Below are 16,121 nucleotides of genomic sequence, written 5' to 3' on the forward strand. Positions count from 1 at the left end.
TTTTAGGTTTGTCTTTATTCCTTCTGTTAGCAAATAACTGTACAGACCCTTCAAAACGTTACCCTGCCTAAACCCAGATTTTTGTCATGCTCAAAACACTGGGTTCTAAACAGCTTTTTAAAATGGAAGATTCAAGCTGGCTCTTGTTCCTGTTGGAGAGCAGATCATGTTTTCCTACACTGAGCAGCAGTAGCCTGTCTGTGTTTAAACAGGGATTTGGATTTCTGTGGGAGATAAAGCATTAGAATGGATGGAAAGGAGTTTGTATTCATGGCAGCCTCCACGCTGCAGCCTTTGCTTCAGGCACTGCTGAGGTGACAAATGACACTCCCTGGGAGAGGACACTTCAGAGTAGCCAAGGATCTCCTCCTGACAAATCCCACAGCTACACCAGGCTTGATCTGTCACCTCAAGAGCTTTCTTCTCTGCTGTCTTCAGCCTCTGTGCTTTTGGGATTTCAGGTAGACAACCCTTCACCTGGCACACAGGTTGTGTCAAAGCAAGCTTAAACCCAAGCTGTGAGCACCTGTTAAGAAACATTCACCTTTAACCATAAATTAAAAGCCAGGAGAAGGATTTGCTTTCCATCTGCAAGGCCAGAGTTACATTATTGCTGATGTTTAGGGGGAAAGGAATAAAGAGCCAAATCTTTTGTACTGTTCCAAACACAGGAATAGTACCTCTTCCTAGAGGAAATAAACCCCCACAAACTCTTACTGTGTTGTCAAACAGAATATTGTCAAAGAGACTCAAACAAAGCCTATGAAAGGTTTAACTGCTCCCTGCCCTTTGCAGCAAAGACAGTAAAATCAAACTGATTCTGCAGGAAGGAAAAAAAAAATTAGAAAATAGCTCAGCACTGAGAAATTTCAAGTGCAACAACATCCACAGCAGAGTGCCAAACTGATTTTATATGCTGTGTCCAACTCGGAATGATAGAAAATTTAAGCTTTAGTCAAGAAAAAAAGTAGGTCTAGCTCAATAAAAAGATACAAACAAGTACAAGCATGTGACATAATTCTGTAGTCCTTACTGGAATTCAAAATGTTCAGATCGAATAACAACATGGTATTTTTTTTTTCCTCTTTAAACCAAGAAGGTTTGAAAATCTATCTACTGCCAAAATGAAGCATTTTTGGGAAGTGGTGTACAAAATGAGGCAGAAGTGTCAAAACAAATGATGACTAAAACTAATTTAACACCAAGTCTAGCCTAGGAAAACAAGCCTTACATTAAACTGGAAATGTATTTTGTTTCTGAAGATGAGACATTCTTCCATCAAGACCCTCATGTTGCTTAAACAAAATTTACCACAGCATCAATGTGCCTGTCATTTTACCCAACAGTGAATTTTGACCAAGAGATTGACACAAATGTTCCAAGGTTGAACGCCTCCATCAAATTTTTATAATTGCATTGAAGTTTGGATGGATCTGATGTTATGCTAAATTATGCTGTGTGTCAACTTTTTATAAATATGAAAGATACAGTGTGCTTTAAAGCACTTTTTTTAGGTTGTCAGCTTTAGATCACTAGTGACTTTGTATGTAGGATGGATGAGGTTAATTTAAATCCACCAGACATTAAGTCTATGCAATGTTCTGCTGCCATGGGACAAGTTTTGTATCCTTCAGAGTTACCATTGAGGTGCTTCAAAGCAAAACTCACCCTGTACCCATCTTGTTGTTCCCCTAATCCTGAAAGTTAAATTTTAAACATTGTTCTCCTAAAGCAATTTTAAAACCCCAGCAACACAACTACATGTAATTTCACTGTGATTAACCTTCACTGCCATTCTGGTAGCAAGGGAAAGGAAAAGAATGCACTTGGGCTAGTAAGTCACTGCAGGTACAAAACTACTCTCCCTTCAAAAGTTACCTTTCTTGCACCAGTAGGAAATTAGATACAAGCATGAGGAGCAGCTAATGCTACAGCTGCACTGAGTGAAGAGCAGAGAAACTCAGAGCAAGGGTCAAGAACTTCCAGCTATGACTCTGTACAGTAGAAGCTGTAACACATACATGTATTTTCATGTGGAAGCCCAGGGACAAACACTTATCTGATTGTCCTAAGGGATGGTTGGGCAAGCTGCCTTTTCTTGTTCCACAGCTACACAAGCTGGGTGCCATGATGAACTGCAACAGCTGTGCAATAGCTAAAAGTGAAAGGCATACTGTAAATGTACTGTAAGAGCTTTTATAGTGAGACTTACCTAAAAGAAAAAAAATCCCTAGTGAAGCATCCAGATATAGAACTGGTGTTTAATTACTCCCAGCCCTGTCCTATGCAAGGAAGCTTTTATTTATGCTGTTGGTTCCCACTGCTCCATCTAAACCACATATTTCTGTGGTTAGTTACAGCAGCATGCTCAGCATTTCAGCAGAGTTAGATGATTAACAGACACTCAATCCAAGCCTGGACACTACTCAGCTTATAAGGACGTGACTCAAACAGAAGCCAGTGCTTACTGAATTCACACCTCCCAGGAGTGTCCAGCCTCTACAGCAGCCTGCAAACACTTCTGTGGAGAAACAGCTCCATTTCTGTTACCTCTCCCAGGCCAAAACAATTCTATTTCATGGCTGGAGATGAAATAAAGAGATGAAATAAACCCTCCCTCCACCTCTAGGACATGTGAGTTACACACGATTCCACAGAGGAGTTTTTGTTTATTTGTTTCATTTACATAGATATGAATCTCTTTATTTGTTTCATTTTGTTTCATTTACATCCATATGAATCTCTCAGTCAAATAGGAATAAAAAAAATAGTCATCCCTGGAATTTCAGTTTACAGTTCAACAGAATGTATGTATGTATATATATATATATATATATATAAACTGTTACTGTAGACTTAACACAGGTCAAATCTGCAACCAGAAGTACAAACACAAGCCACGAGGCTGCTGTTCTTGTCCTGTTAATGCCATGTGACATATTCCTTATACTCTTATGTTGCACTCAGTTACTACAATGCTTTATTTGTATCACTTTTTCCCCCCACCATAAATTCACTGGCATAGGTTTAGTTTCTTAAATACAGCTTACCTGAGTAAGTCTTTGAGATTCCTCAACAGCTGGGACTTGAAAGGGAAAATACCTCCACCAGGACAAAGAGCTGCTTTATCTATCCAAGACTTCTCCCCCTTTTTATTGCATCATATTCCAGCTCTGCTTACCAGCTTCTACACAGAGTCTGACAGCACATGTGGTATTGTACATGCTTTATTAAAATGGTACTCGTATTTACAATATCTGCAGAAACAATCCCTCCCAAGTCTTGCATTCAGATAGACACACACACGGACACACGCGCGCAACGCCCCTTCACTCTACGGGGGTGTGAAGGCTATGCTCCCAAAAGTTAGGCAGCTTCTGGAAGAGGAGGAAGGGAGACTTTTTTTTTTTTGTGTGTTTGTAATTCCTTAAAAAGAAGCATGGGAGTATGCATTTGGCCATCACAATGCTAATTTAAGTATATGTAGTATTAACATATGGCAGTAACACTGAGTGCTCCTCTTTTACATTCTATACACAGAATGACATCAAGGTTTTCCAGTCAACAGAACATTCCAATTCAGTCTCACTGCTGCTTGTAGTGACTATGAAACCGCAATTTGGGGGCTGTCCCTTAAAACAATTCAAGTCTATGGAAGCGAAATAAGGCACAATTAATATTTGATTTGATTTAGAGAATGGGAAAAAGGGGGAGAGGCAGGTTACAGATAATAGTTGTTGTAGAAGAAACTTTTTTTACCCAATCCTTTTGAGAAAAGGATGAATTTTATCCCCATCCTAATCTATGTGGACTTCTCTTAGAGAACTGAAGGATTCTGCCGGGCTACAGACGCCCACACACAAAACAAAACTGGAAATTCACATTTTTAACACCGGCTTCAGTAGTCTCACCTACTGATGCTGATGTGGATGAGTACATCTTTCTTTTAATGCTGAAGGAGAAGACACACACGAAACAAGATTCAAACCTTCCTCTGAGCTTGAAGACTCACATCTTTTAGAGAGCTTGTAAGGTACACTAGCTGAAGGCTTCAGCTTACTGATAAAAAGGAATAGCATTTTTGCCTTTAAATCCCTGGCCCCTCTTCACTAACGAAGCCTAACCAGACATTACAAATAAACTGCAACGAAAAATTTGGCAGCACAAAGAATGTCTAGTATTCAAATCTTCATTTGTGAGTATATTATTTTCCTTGTACAAAACCTGTTGAATGTTTTTTCGCAGCAGATGAACTGTACCCAAAGATGCAGGACATTCTGTGATGGGGAATAAGAGGTTGCAGTTCCGAAGGCCCCTGACTTTGGTTGTTTACAAAGTTCATTCCTGTTTAGTGTGATCCTTGGTATCTTCCTCATCTGTGTATTCTGATGGTTCTTCCCCTGGTTTTAGGAGTCTACCTACGTAGTCATATTTTTCTGAAAGAGATTTATGATTCCATTACAATTAAATACAGCTGCATTTGCTTGCTAGCCCATATTACTGTAAATTCACTTTTTCTCCTACACACTACAGTTCTAAATCTCGATCACTGAAACTGATGATAATTTAGCAGCAAGCTCAGTCTCCTAAAGCAATCTTTCTACCATTACTTTCTCTAACTGTGAGTACTTTGTTTCCATTCTCCTCCAGCTGATCAGGCAAAATTTATCACCCAAGGGCTAAAAACCAAAGCTTTTCAATCCTTCAGCCTGTTTTGATTTCAATTAACGTGAAAAATGATTCCCCCTCCCTCCAGAGGCATAATTCCTTATTTGTTAGCATTTCAAGACAAACTCATCCAACCCTTCATGTTAAAACAACTCTTAGTCCTAATGATAATTCCATGGCATCCAAAGCCAACAACCTCGAGCAGGAGTTCCACCAGCTAAGCAGATGAGATTTGGGAGTGAAATTCTGTGCCAAAGAGCTAACAGAACAGTTTTATTGTACAAAAATAAAAGGTTAAAAAAGCTATAGTGACTTATAGTGAAAGCCTCTGTGAAAGATAGCCCTGAAATCCCTGGTCTGGTCTTAACAGTTAAGTGACACTGCACACACATTAGAGGGGACCTTGCTGCAGTCCACACCTCCCTTTTGAGGGGACAAGGAGGGGCAGACACTTTGCTGTGGTGACCCCCAGGTTGTGTCAGGGGAGGGCTAGGCTGGGTATTAGAGAAAGGTTCTTCACCCAGAGGGTGGCTGGGCACTGGCACAGGCTCTCCAGGGTCACAGCACCAGCCTGACAGAGTTCAAGCAGTGTTTGGGCAATGCTCTCAGGCACAGGGTGGGATTTTTGGGGATGGTTCTGTGCAGAGCTAAGAGTTGAAATGGATGATCCTTGGGGGTCCCTTCCAACTCAGCATATTCTGAGATAATATTACTGTCAACACCTCTTTAAAAGCTTCCCCAAGCCCAAATCAGTCATTTTTATTAAAAGCATTTCCTTAAGCTGATAATTTCAGAATTTACCTTTAAATTGCATTTCCCACTCTCTTACACTTTCCATCTGTACAGCATTTAAGTCCGATAGGTCATCATATTCATCTCTGAGTGCATCTTTATCTAGACAGAAAGTTGCTAGTCCCCTGGAGGCATCTCTGCCAGCAAATATTCCATATGGACCCTCTGAAAACAAAAAGACAAAATTGATACCTTCATGTCTTTGCTTATGGTGACCAAAGCTCAGTTCTTTACGTAGTCTGCCAAAGCCATACATTAAATTTCTGCAGTGATGGGAACAGCAGCAGTTTCAATGCCATGGCTGTTTGACATTCAACAGCACTGCAATTCAATCTTTAATATCACTAGGAGATAAAGTCTGCTGAGAGAAGCAGAACCAGGAAAATAGCTTTGAAGGGATATCTGGAAAAATCCCTGTCAGTTGATGCAAGCCAGTTGATGCAAATTCCAAAGGGACCAGAGGCTGGAATTCAAAAGAAATACACTTCTATTAAGCAACACAATTGAATATTTGCAAGTCAGATATGAACAGAAGCAAACTGCATAGACATCTAAATTAGAAATCCATTATTATAAATAAATAGAACTTAAGGGCTAAGTAATGATTTCACTTCACTTACAGAATCACAAGAACTTTCTACATCTTTTGTGACATTTCTTATTTCTGAGGAAATCACCTCACTTATTTTGGGCAGCAGATCCCCTATACCCTTAGCCTGTAATGCTCTTGAAACCAGCACAAATTGCCACATTAGCAGTATAAAGCAACTGCTTCCTCTGTGCTTTTTGACCAGTGCAAAGCAGCACAAATATCCCAATAAAATTTTGAGCAATGACTGTGAAATAAATATTATTATTGAGAGAAATGGATGGTTTATAAACCAACAATTTGCAGGGTAAGATTGGTAACTGGCTTTCCCAAATTTTAATTAACTGAAAGAACTTTAAGCATATTGTTATCTTAGATTTTCTTGACCTAAAACCAAATACCTTAAATTCGGATCAATTAAAAACCTGAAACTAATACAAAAAAACCAAAAAACAAAATAACACACTTCAAAATTTTCTGCACTAACTGCAGCAGCCTAGAACCACAGGGATACCCAGCAGAGTGCTCCCTGTGTGCTGGTGAACAGGCCAGAACCCTTCTCTGGCTTACCTCTCAACGGTGGCCATCAGCCTGAAGAAAAGGGCAAGAATGAACACAAGCAAGTGGCAACACACTGTCCTTCACCCCCTCCACTACCTGCTGGAGCACCTCAGATCTCTTCTGCAGCAGGATGAGCCATGGGGAATCATTCCAAAAGGCTGGTTCTGCCCAGGCTGCTCACTGCAGCCACCACACCTATCTACTCCTGCTGGGCATTGACTCCAGGGCTGAATGCAGCAGGGACAGCTCCTGAAGCAGGGAACCTGAGCACCATATGGATCAGAAGAAAGGATGTCCTCACCAGAACTGGTGTTGTCTCTCCACCCAAGAGTGCTTGGCATTTTAAGCTGCTTACAGTCAAACCTGAGAACAGAAGGTTGTCCTGTGTGCCAAAGACAATTCCCTCCTTTCTCTGGAAATAAACCAACTGATTTCAAAGCACAATTTCACAAGATGTAGGTATTAGAGAATGAATTATCAGCTGGAAGTTTGCACTGTACCAGTGGGACCATAATGATGAACAGCATCTCTGTGCTCATCCTTTCAGGTATTTAGCTCTAAGAACAGCACTCATGAGAACTGCCTCAGGAATCAGGGACTACAGGTACAGTACTTCAGGGAAACAAAGCCAAGAGGAGGGCTACCTTTCCTATTTGCATCCTGAATTAGGTATTTATTTGAAAAGCAGGATTTAGAGACTGAAATCAATCCTATACCAATGCACTCTGCATGCTTGGTCACTTCCACAGGACAGGCTAAGAGGCAGCAATGACCATCATCTGCAAAACAAACAGAGTTTCTTCAAATAAGAAGTTCTGCTTCAAGCAAAACTCAATGATTTCTCATTCAAGTGATCTCGTTTTCGATGTTATGAATAAAGAATGTGGGAGCTATAAACAGCCCTTACCAACACCACAATCAGTAAATCCTTAAAAGCAATTAGAAATTGTTATGTAGTGACCCCACTAACAGTATTCTGTCCCCATTTTTCCCTTTCTCTGAAGTGTTTTCAAGCAAATATGTCCATAAATCCTACTATTTGCACAAGGTGTTTTCCAAACTCTGGCTAATCAGAGAGTAGCACCCTGCTGCCCTTCCATTCTACCCTGCATTTAGTGGTTTATGGAGTTCCACAGCACCAGCTGAGATGCCACCTCTTGGTCCACCAGCTTGATTCCAATTATTTATATTAAAAAGAGAATGATATTATATTTATCTGTATCAAGCACTGAATATTCTTAAATCTCAATAACACACTTAACTGAAAGCATGAAAACTTTTAGAATGTATCAGCTTGCTTTAAGATTAATGTATGCAAAATCTCTATAATATCTTGTAATCTCAGGTGCTTTTACACCAATACCTTTTTTCTTTCCTAAAACTGAATTTGAACTTTAAGATTCCAGAATGTTTTTTACAGAAGTATTCAGAAGTCACAGAGGACTCATCAAGCCACGTCCAAGCACTCAGTGGAATGCTAACTTGTAAAAAACCAACCTTTGGACTCGGCAGACAGCATTTTAAATTCCAGCTCGGCAAATGTAACTTAGAAATATGTTCTATTCTTTAATCCTACACTAAAAGGTAAATATTGAATTGTGATTATTAGTAAATGGTGCAAGCTTGGCTTCACCTTAGTTCCTAAAGCAGAAGTTCAGCGATCTCAGTATGAGCAAGATCTGCTTCAAGATTTAAAGCTTCCATTTAGGTGCTTCTGCACAGAGTTTAACTACAGTATTTTATATTAATACAAAACATACAGCTCTGGGGTTCTGCTCGAAGCTCTAGCCTATTACTCACTTTTATATAAAAAACTGGTCTGAAAAAGCTATTTTGCATATCAGATTTCACTGCACTTGGGGAAGTGTCCAGGAAGGTGCCAGCACATAAAATCCTAGGGAGAAAATATCTTTCAGGAACATGATTGAGGTGGAGACATCAGTGCAATCCTAGACACACTCCCACAGAGTTCTTTCATGGCCTGATGCAATTTACTCTGCAGGCCCTACCCACAGTCCTTCTTTCCTTTCCTTTTGTCTGCCCACCTATTTAGCCTGGCTCCTGCTGTAAATAATTGATTGCAGCATGACATGACAGACATGCTGAAGAGAGGGCAGGAACAGTGGCTTGGAGCACAGGTATGTAAACCAAAGCAAGCTTCTGAGACCATATCACAACATTTCAGTGGGCTTTTTTTTTTTTCTGTACCCCCAAATTAGCCACTTCACAGTCAAATATGTCTTTAAAAAATTCTCCTCCCACTCCCATTTGGGACAGTAAAACAGCAAGAGTCAGGGAAGTGTTAAAACCAATTAGAACACATCTGCTACATGTTACTTGGGTATATGGAGGTACAAGTCTTCCATAAGGGAAAGCTGCTCCTTGAAGAATGCTTTTATTCCCACCATTGCTTTCACATTTAAAGACCTCTGCTCCAGAGCCTTTGCTTATTTTAGTCCTGAGACCAGTTATTAAGCCCACACATTTGCCTGCCTATCTCCACATCTATACCTCCACGTTCATACTCTGCATTTCCCCTGTATAAAGTCCTCATCTACCTTACAACTCCACCTTGTATAAAGCACACCCTTCTCTAAGCTACAACACAAGCAAAACATTGCTACCCACCACCTGCAGAGCTTCACTTCCTTTCAGAATCCAGTTAAGAATTTAGCAGCCTTGATGAATTTGACATCCTGTTCAGCCTGATATTTGTCCTTATTCACAATAAACTTTGAGAACTGCTAAAGTCAAAGTCTCTTCAGACCATAAAAATACATTCAAGATTTCTCCATCTCCTAGCACTGGTTTGATTCTCTAACAAAGATTTAATTTCACTTTGCAGACAAGGAAAAAAATCTATTCAACCTAAAGCAACATATTAAAAATTTTTAACCACAAAGTTGTTATTTGGAAGTACTGCTTCTAGTCACTTCCTCCAGAACAGGGTAAACTGGATCTTGGAACAGCACCTATTTCAATTTTCAGCCAGTTTGGCCAATAGTTCCCCCAGCAAAACCTATGCTGGATCCAACCTCAGGGTATATTACTGGCTGCCAAAAGGCTCCCTGAGCATTTCAGTTTGGTAGCAGCTTTGTGGAACATCCCAGACTTTTGCTCCAACAGCAGTAACGTTGTACACTGAACTTTGGATGGCTCCAAGGGGCAGCACACAGAATACATCACAGATAGCCACATGTGGACTTTATAGCTAATGAAGTGAGAGGTGAGCTAAGAATTGTGTTCCTTTTCACAAGGTCCATGTGATCTCTCTAAAGACCAATCTCACAGGTTAACAACAAAGTTCAGTTTTAAACCAGCAGCTTTGGTTTCTTCAACTAGTCAAAAAGCACTTCAAAGCAATCACCAAATGTGCATCTGTGGGCTACATACAGCTACTGGAAACAAACCTCAGTTTTGTCTGAAGTTTAGATACTCAGGGACAACAATTGTTAATCTTCAGACAAGAATCAGGACTAATGTCCCCTTTAATGTGAGTTAGGATAAAGGGAGACAGGCTACAAAATTATTAACAATTATTAACATTATTCTATCACTTTGCTTACTTTTTCCACTCCAAACTGAAGTGAAACATTGACTGGCTGTTTCAAATTTTGTATCTGAATCCTAACATGTGTTTGCTCAGTGTTGTATCTTTCATGAGAGAATGAAAATCTGAAAGTTAGACTAAGCCATTTGAGATGTAGCTTGAAAGCAGAAGGTTTCTAATAATCACTGGGAATTCAAGGTGACATAATTTTAACTTTACTGCTCCAGATTTACATGAAAAGGAAGATGTGGGTCAATTTTGAGTTACAACTTGCATGGAAAGTATGTGTCCTTAGGAGACCAATCCACATGCTAAATGGGAACTCTACAGATGTGAAGTCTACATGCTAAGATGGAACTGCCCAGAAACAGGGGTCTAAACCTGACTCCTAAGGCACAAGGCCAGAGAGTCTCACTCTCTCTTTTGCTTACCTGCTGTATAACTCTGTGGAAAAAAAAAAAAAAAAAAAAAAAGTGCAAGAATCAATGACCCAATTTCTACTAAAGGGGCAGACAACAAGCATTGGGTAAGAGAGCCCACAGGCCAGCAGTCAGGAGCTCTTGAGAAGCACCTAGATTCCACATCTTGGTTTAGTGAGAAATGCTCTGACCACCAGTTTATTTCCTAATAAGACAAGCAAAGCTGGCCAGGTGTTTTCACTCAATGACAGCAATGCTGCTGTGTACTGGACTTAACATCTACATGTAACAATTCATATTAACTAACTAACAATTCATGTGATGTCACTATCACATTCCATATTATCTTGCTTTGAGCACACCTGCTTGATCAGACCCCTCAAATGTCAGGTGACTCAGTGATCTCAGAGGTCTTTCCCAGCCTAATCAATTCTGTGACTGGAACATGATTGGTTTAAATAGGAACTAGGAATTTGTACAGACCTCTTATGAAACACACAGTTGTTCAAGTTTTAAGGGATATACTGAGGCTGTGAAAAAGGTAAAAAGAAATTTAAAAAACAAGAAAGTGAGACCTGACAGACACACAGAGCAGAAGCAGAGGAGGAGACAGAGTGCTGATCTTTCTGCACAAAACCACTTTACTGCTCTCCATGAGCATGGCCTGGAGGCTCAGAACAACCTCTACCCTGGTAGCAAAGGCACTACTCCCTTTAACCAAAAGTATGGAAACAATCTCTCACCAATATGTGCGCATACACCTTTTAGTTTTACTGCTTCTGGCTGGAACTCCCCTTTTCTGTCCAGAAAAGCTATTTGTCTGAAAAGCTGAATCCCAGGGCAAGAGACACTTCCACTACATAGACAGCCAAAGAGGTGACAAACATCAGAACCACTGAGAAGACCTTTCACACTTTACAGAAAACACTTCTTTCCCCCAGCCTTATCCTCTGTACTTATCTGTAACCCCTCAGCCTGTTGTGTTCTTAAGATAAGGCCACCCTTAACAGTATTCTCCAAATACAACATATGTAGAGTCCCTCCTGCAACATTTCACTCTAACCATACCCTTGGAAAGGATGTATGGAAAAGCACCATTGCCATGTGGTCAACAGAGACACAGGGAAATTTATGGCACTGAATTCCAAAGAAAGTCTAACAGCATCAGATTATTTTTATACAAATTATCAGAAAAAATGATGGCTGTTTATTACAATGAAATAAAGGCAGTTTTCCCTTCATGGAAAATGAACTATGATGGAATATTTTATGTGGAAGGAACTACTACTATCTAATCTATTCTTCTTGGAAAATAAGAGATCTTCATGACATGGTGAAAGACAAGTGGGATGAGAGATGAGTTGACAGTGACAACATACTGCAGTGAAGGAAAGTCAGGAAATTGATTTTTTTAAGATCATGAAACATTAAGAAATAGAAGTGACGTGAACAGTTGCATACTCAGGGTTGTACATAATCTTGCTTTGTCATGCTCAAAGATGTGTATTTTTCATAAGTACACAAAGTACTTACTAAGCTAAGCAAAACCTGTTTATGGCAATACTTCAGCATGCAAATTTAACTGCTAAATATTAAGATTTGCTTACATAAAGTACACTAACTCTTACAATGCTCTTCTACTGACAAATACACAACCAGAAACCTTGATGCAAACAAACAAACAAAGTTAAATATTACAATAAATGAAAAGTAAAAAACTGTCTCTCATTGTAAGATATAAAACCAACACAGCACACACAGAAGGTATTAATGACTAGACCCTAAGTCATGAGATGTGATTACAGATGGGAAATCATCCCAACAGAGGTTCTCTAACATTCTGCTTATGTGATATTTTTATCAGTGTACCACTAATTGTTTACTTTATCTCTTTTGGAGTTTGTGGATGATAAAGAGATTATAAACCAGATTTAATAATCAGTCAAAGCATTCTAGGTCACTTATGCATCTGGACACAAGCAGAGGTGGAATTTAATACACCTAAGTGAAGTCTTGAAACAAATGATGTATTTGCAGGACAGGTCAGCATTTTGGAAAAGAACTTGGCAAGTAAAGTTTGAAATTCAGAGTCCAATGTGAGCAAAGTGGTTTTTGGAGGCACAGACTGTTATATGTGCAGTGCAGCCTTTCTTTACTCTTAGCTAAAATACATTAAGAGATACCAGAGAATAACAGGATACCAGTGAAATAAACTGCAGAAGGCTTAAAGAAAAAAGCAAAACAAAAAAAAAAAACCAAACTGGGAAACATTTGGATTAAATGTTCAAGAAAATGAAGTTTTCAGTCATGGCTGTTTGAAGGGAGGGCTTCAACACTCTATTATTATTTAAAAATACCTTTACAGTATGTATGTAAAGGGCTCTTCAATGAAATGGACCAAAGTATAAGAGGATTCACTGGATGGAAACTCAAAAACAGGAGAACTCTGAATAAAATCAGAAGTTTGGTAGAAGCTTTAATGGAATCTCAATTGTTGGACAAAAATCTGGACTAGATGACAATTTTGTGCATTTTAAACTTTCTGCTATAGGTAGAAAAAAAAGGAACACCTTGGCATCCAAACTACACCGAAGAAGGAAAACCAGACCTTTCAATGAAGACATGAGAAGCCACCTGAGGCAGCCACGTTATTCAGCATTAACCCAGGCCTGCAGACTTGCTGAAGACTGAAATGAGCCCTCAGCCACTGCTTTCCACTGCCCTCAAAGCTGAAGCACTCTCTCTTCACATCAGTACCTCAGCAATCTACTAAAGGCTCACAGTCAGAGCCTGAAACATCAGCAGAGCCAAAGTCCTCAGCTCTTCGTTCTGTTAAATCTGGCCATGCTTTGCTGGTATGCTTTGCACTTCCCCTGCCACACTCCAGCTATGAGACATAAAATTTCCATGAGAACTGCTGTGGACATCTGGATACTCTGGCTGAAGCCTTTCTGAAAGGATCTCAACCAGCTGTAGGAGACTTTTCCACTTGAATTCTTCTCAGGTTTTTAAGGCCTGCAAACTATCTACTAGTGTTCTTCTTTTCAGCCAAAAAACAGTTGCAAGAAAAAATTCCCTGATATGTATCCAAAGAGGGAAACCACATCAGCACAATTCAGAAATCATCATGTTTGGCAGAGAACACACAGCTGATGATGCACTGCTTGAGCTTTACATGCAACATCCCGAGTTACAGATCTGACACGAAAACGATGTCACTCCTGTTAGAAAAAGGCAACCTTTCACTACAGGGACAAAAAAATAAAAAAAGCCTTTGTCCCTCTTGATGAAAAGCTAGAAGCACTGCTTTTAAGGAAAACCAGCTGCTACCAGTTATCAAAAAGCAGACTGATGTCCTAGAACATTAAGTTTTAGCTTCCTCACAATAAGAGGCCTCCAAAGGTTGACAGTGTGAACCACTGATGGTATCTGGAGAGCCTAACATTCAACTGAAGTTTGATACACAAAAGGGAGAAAGTCAATGTTTAGATCAGGGTTCAGTATTATTTCACAGAGCACTCTGGCAGCTTACTGGTGTTTTAGGTTTCATGCAGCATGTGTATTACCTGCATTTTATGTCAGCACACAGGTCTCAGTTTAAAAACCCCTAAATAAGAGAGACAAAAGAACTAGCCTGATTAAGTGGCATGAAAGCTGCAGCTCACCAGGCTGCATTTTCTCAGCTTTACTGGTTAATAAACAACATAAAGCATGGCAAGGTACTTCGGATTCCACTGTGAACTTTTATAGTAAGAACCCAGCCAAAAAGCATTTCAATTCAATTACAGCAGGTTCAGTTTCTGCAACTAGTATCACCAACTTTGAGCATAAAGTAGTTACAAAATTCTAGCCCAGTTCAACCACAGAACTGCTTGTCCCTTCCCCGCCAAGAACCAAAGGCTCGTAACACGCCAGCTTTGTATTTTTCTTTTTCTAACCTCAATTATTAAATAATAATAAATGATTACTTAACTTGAACTATTTCCTGGGGGAGTGGGAAATATCCTCTCTCCCCTCCACCCCTCTCACAAGAAAGATTGCCACGGTTATTATGAAAACTCCTGCGTAGTTTGATTAGACCAAGTTTTCCAAACCACCATTGTTTAAAGAAGAAAATTATCAGCAGTCATAAGGCTCATTTCCTTTGGCATCAGTCGTGAACACAGTGCTCACCAGTAAGTTTACCCACCTCATTATTAAGAATGCTGCTTATCACGAGAAAGTGTGCTGCAGTTTCACAGTGTACAAGGTGAATACAAAACCAGAACATTTCTCTGAAGCCTGCTTTTCTGAACCTTCGAAATACACATTTCCTCTCCGAAGAGGAGTGCTGGCTGGCTGTCTGTTTACGAGATTGGCTTGATTTCTGCACTCTTCCCAACAGCAGCACCGTACTAGTCCCAGAGCTCTCCTTGCCTATCTTTACCCTGACTAAAAGTCACACTCAATATGGCATTTACACCTAAATAAATAACCAGCTGGTCGGCTTCCTCTCCTGAGCCGTAAGCGCTAGAACGAAGAAAGTACTGCTCAGCTGCACTTGGGAAACCTACTAGAAGAGACAGAAGGGAAAAAAAAAAAAAAAAAAAAAGAATTAACCACGGCACATCCAAATCAAGGCATCTGGGAAAATGACGGCTGCCTGAGGAGAACCCAGACCCGCTGAGCATCACCAGTATAACAGCGCCGGTGGGTCCCCGGCCGGGACTCCCCCCATCCCCCCGCCGTCTCACCGGGCCCGTAGAACTTGCTGCCTTTGGTCACGTCGAAGACTTTGCCGTTAACAGCCAGGAGGATGCGAGGATTGCGAGCGCCGTCGAACTCGCGCAGCTGCTCCAGGGAGAAATCCCGGCGCTTCATGCGCGGCAGCGCGGCGGCCTCGCCCTGCCGGGCCGCGCCCCCCGGCCCGTTCCGCGCTCCCCAGCGCAGGTACAGCCGGTAGGCCGCCAGCAGCGCCAGGGCCAGCAGCCCCACGCTCAGCAGCACCTCGCCGCCCGCCAGGGCCGCGCCGCTCGCCCGGCCCTCCTCAGTCCTGAGCCGCCCCTGCCCATCGTCCGCCATCGCTGCCCGGACAGCGCGCGCCCGCCCGGGACACGCCCGGCCACGGCCACGCCCCCGCCCACCGCCCCTCCCGCTTCCCATTGGCCGCCGGCCCGAGCCGGCCCCGCCCCCGCCCGGCTCGCGCCCCGCCGGCGAATCGGGACGCGGGCACGCCCCGCGCCGGGCCCAACGGCGCGCGCGCGCCGCTCGCGCGAGAGGCGCCGCGGCACCCCAGCGCGCGTGCGCGCGCACCGCCCTCCCCCTTTCCCCCCCCCCCCCCCATTCCCCTCATCCTCATCCCCCCCGCCCCCCCCCCCCCCCATCGCCCCCGCGCGCCCAGGTGGCGTTGGCGGGAGCGCGGCGCGCGGAGGCTGTGGGGGGTCGCTCGCGCCGCCGCCTCACGGCAGAGGGCGGGAAGCGCCGGGAGCCGCGGGAGGCTCTGAGGGCGCCGCGGTAGAGCCGCGCGGTGCTGGGGAGCAGCGATCGCAGGAGGCGCCTGTCC

At 42.0% G+C, this 16,121-nt stretch overlaps 1 protein-coding gene and 1 long non-coding RNA gene across 2 annotated transcripts; both read right to left on the reverse strand.

The window, feature by feature from the left end:
• Positions 1-3,211: 3,211 nt before the first annotated feature.
• On the reverse strand, positions 3,212-15,667 carry PGRMC2 (progesterone receptor membrane component 2). The gene is made up of 3 exons (XM_059843766.1): positions 15,313-15,667; positions 5,470-5,625; positions 3,212-4,436 (listed from the first exon to the last, which is right to left on the reverse strand). Exons 1-3 carry the CDS (start codon positions 15,638-15,640, stop codon positions 4,339-4,341), a joined length of 582 nt encoding a protein of 193 aa, XP_059699749.1. The 5' UTR covers positions 15,641-15,667; the 3' UTR covers positions 3,212-4,338.
• Positions 7,604-15,306, reverse strand: LOC132326068 (uncharacterized). Its single transcript, XR_009486120.1, has 2 exons — positions 14,769-15,306; positions 7,604-14,186 (listed from the first exon to the last, which is right to left on the reverse strand). It is a non-coding gene; the product is annotated as an uncharacterized LOC132326068 (long non-coding RNA).
• Positions 15,668-16,121: the final 454 nt, after the last annotated feature.

Source organism: Haemorhous mexicanus, chromosome 4, assembly GCF_027477595.1.
Source record: "Haemorhous mexicanus isolate bHaeMex1 chromosome 4, bHaeMex1.pri, whole genome shotgun sequence".
NCBI classification, from domain to species: Eukaryota; Metazoa; Chordata; class Aves; order Passeriformes; family Fringillidae; genus Haemorhous; species Haemorhous mexicanus.

Coding starts and splice junctions, on each gene's coding strand:
- PGRMC2 (XM_059843766.1), bottom strand. CDS start 15,640: ATGGCGGACGATGGGCAGGGGCGGCTCAGGACTGAGGAGGGCCGGGCG. Junction 5,626..15,312: donor CAGCAAGTTCTACGGGCCCG/GTGAGACGGCGG, acceptor TTTTGTTTTCAG/AGGGTCCATATGGAATATTT. Junction 4,437..5,469: donor GTGGGAAATGCAATTTAAAG/GTAAATTCTGAA, acceptor AATCTCTTTCAG/AAAAATATGACTACGTAGGT.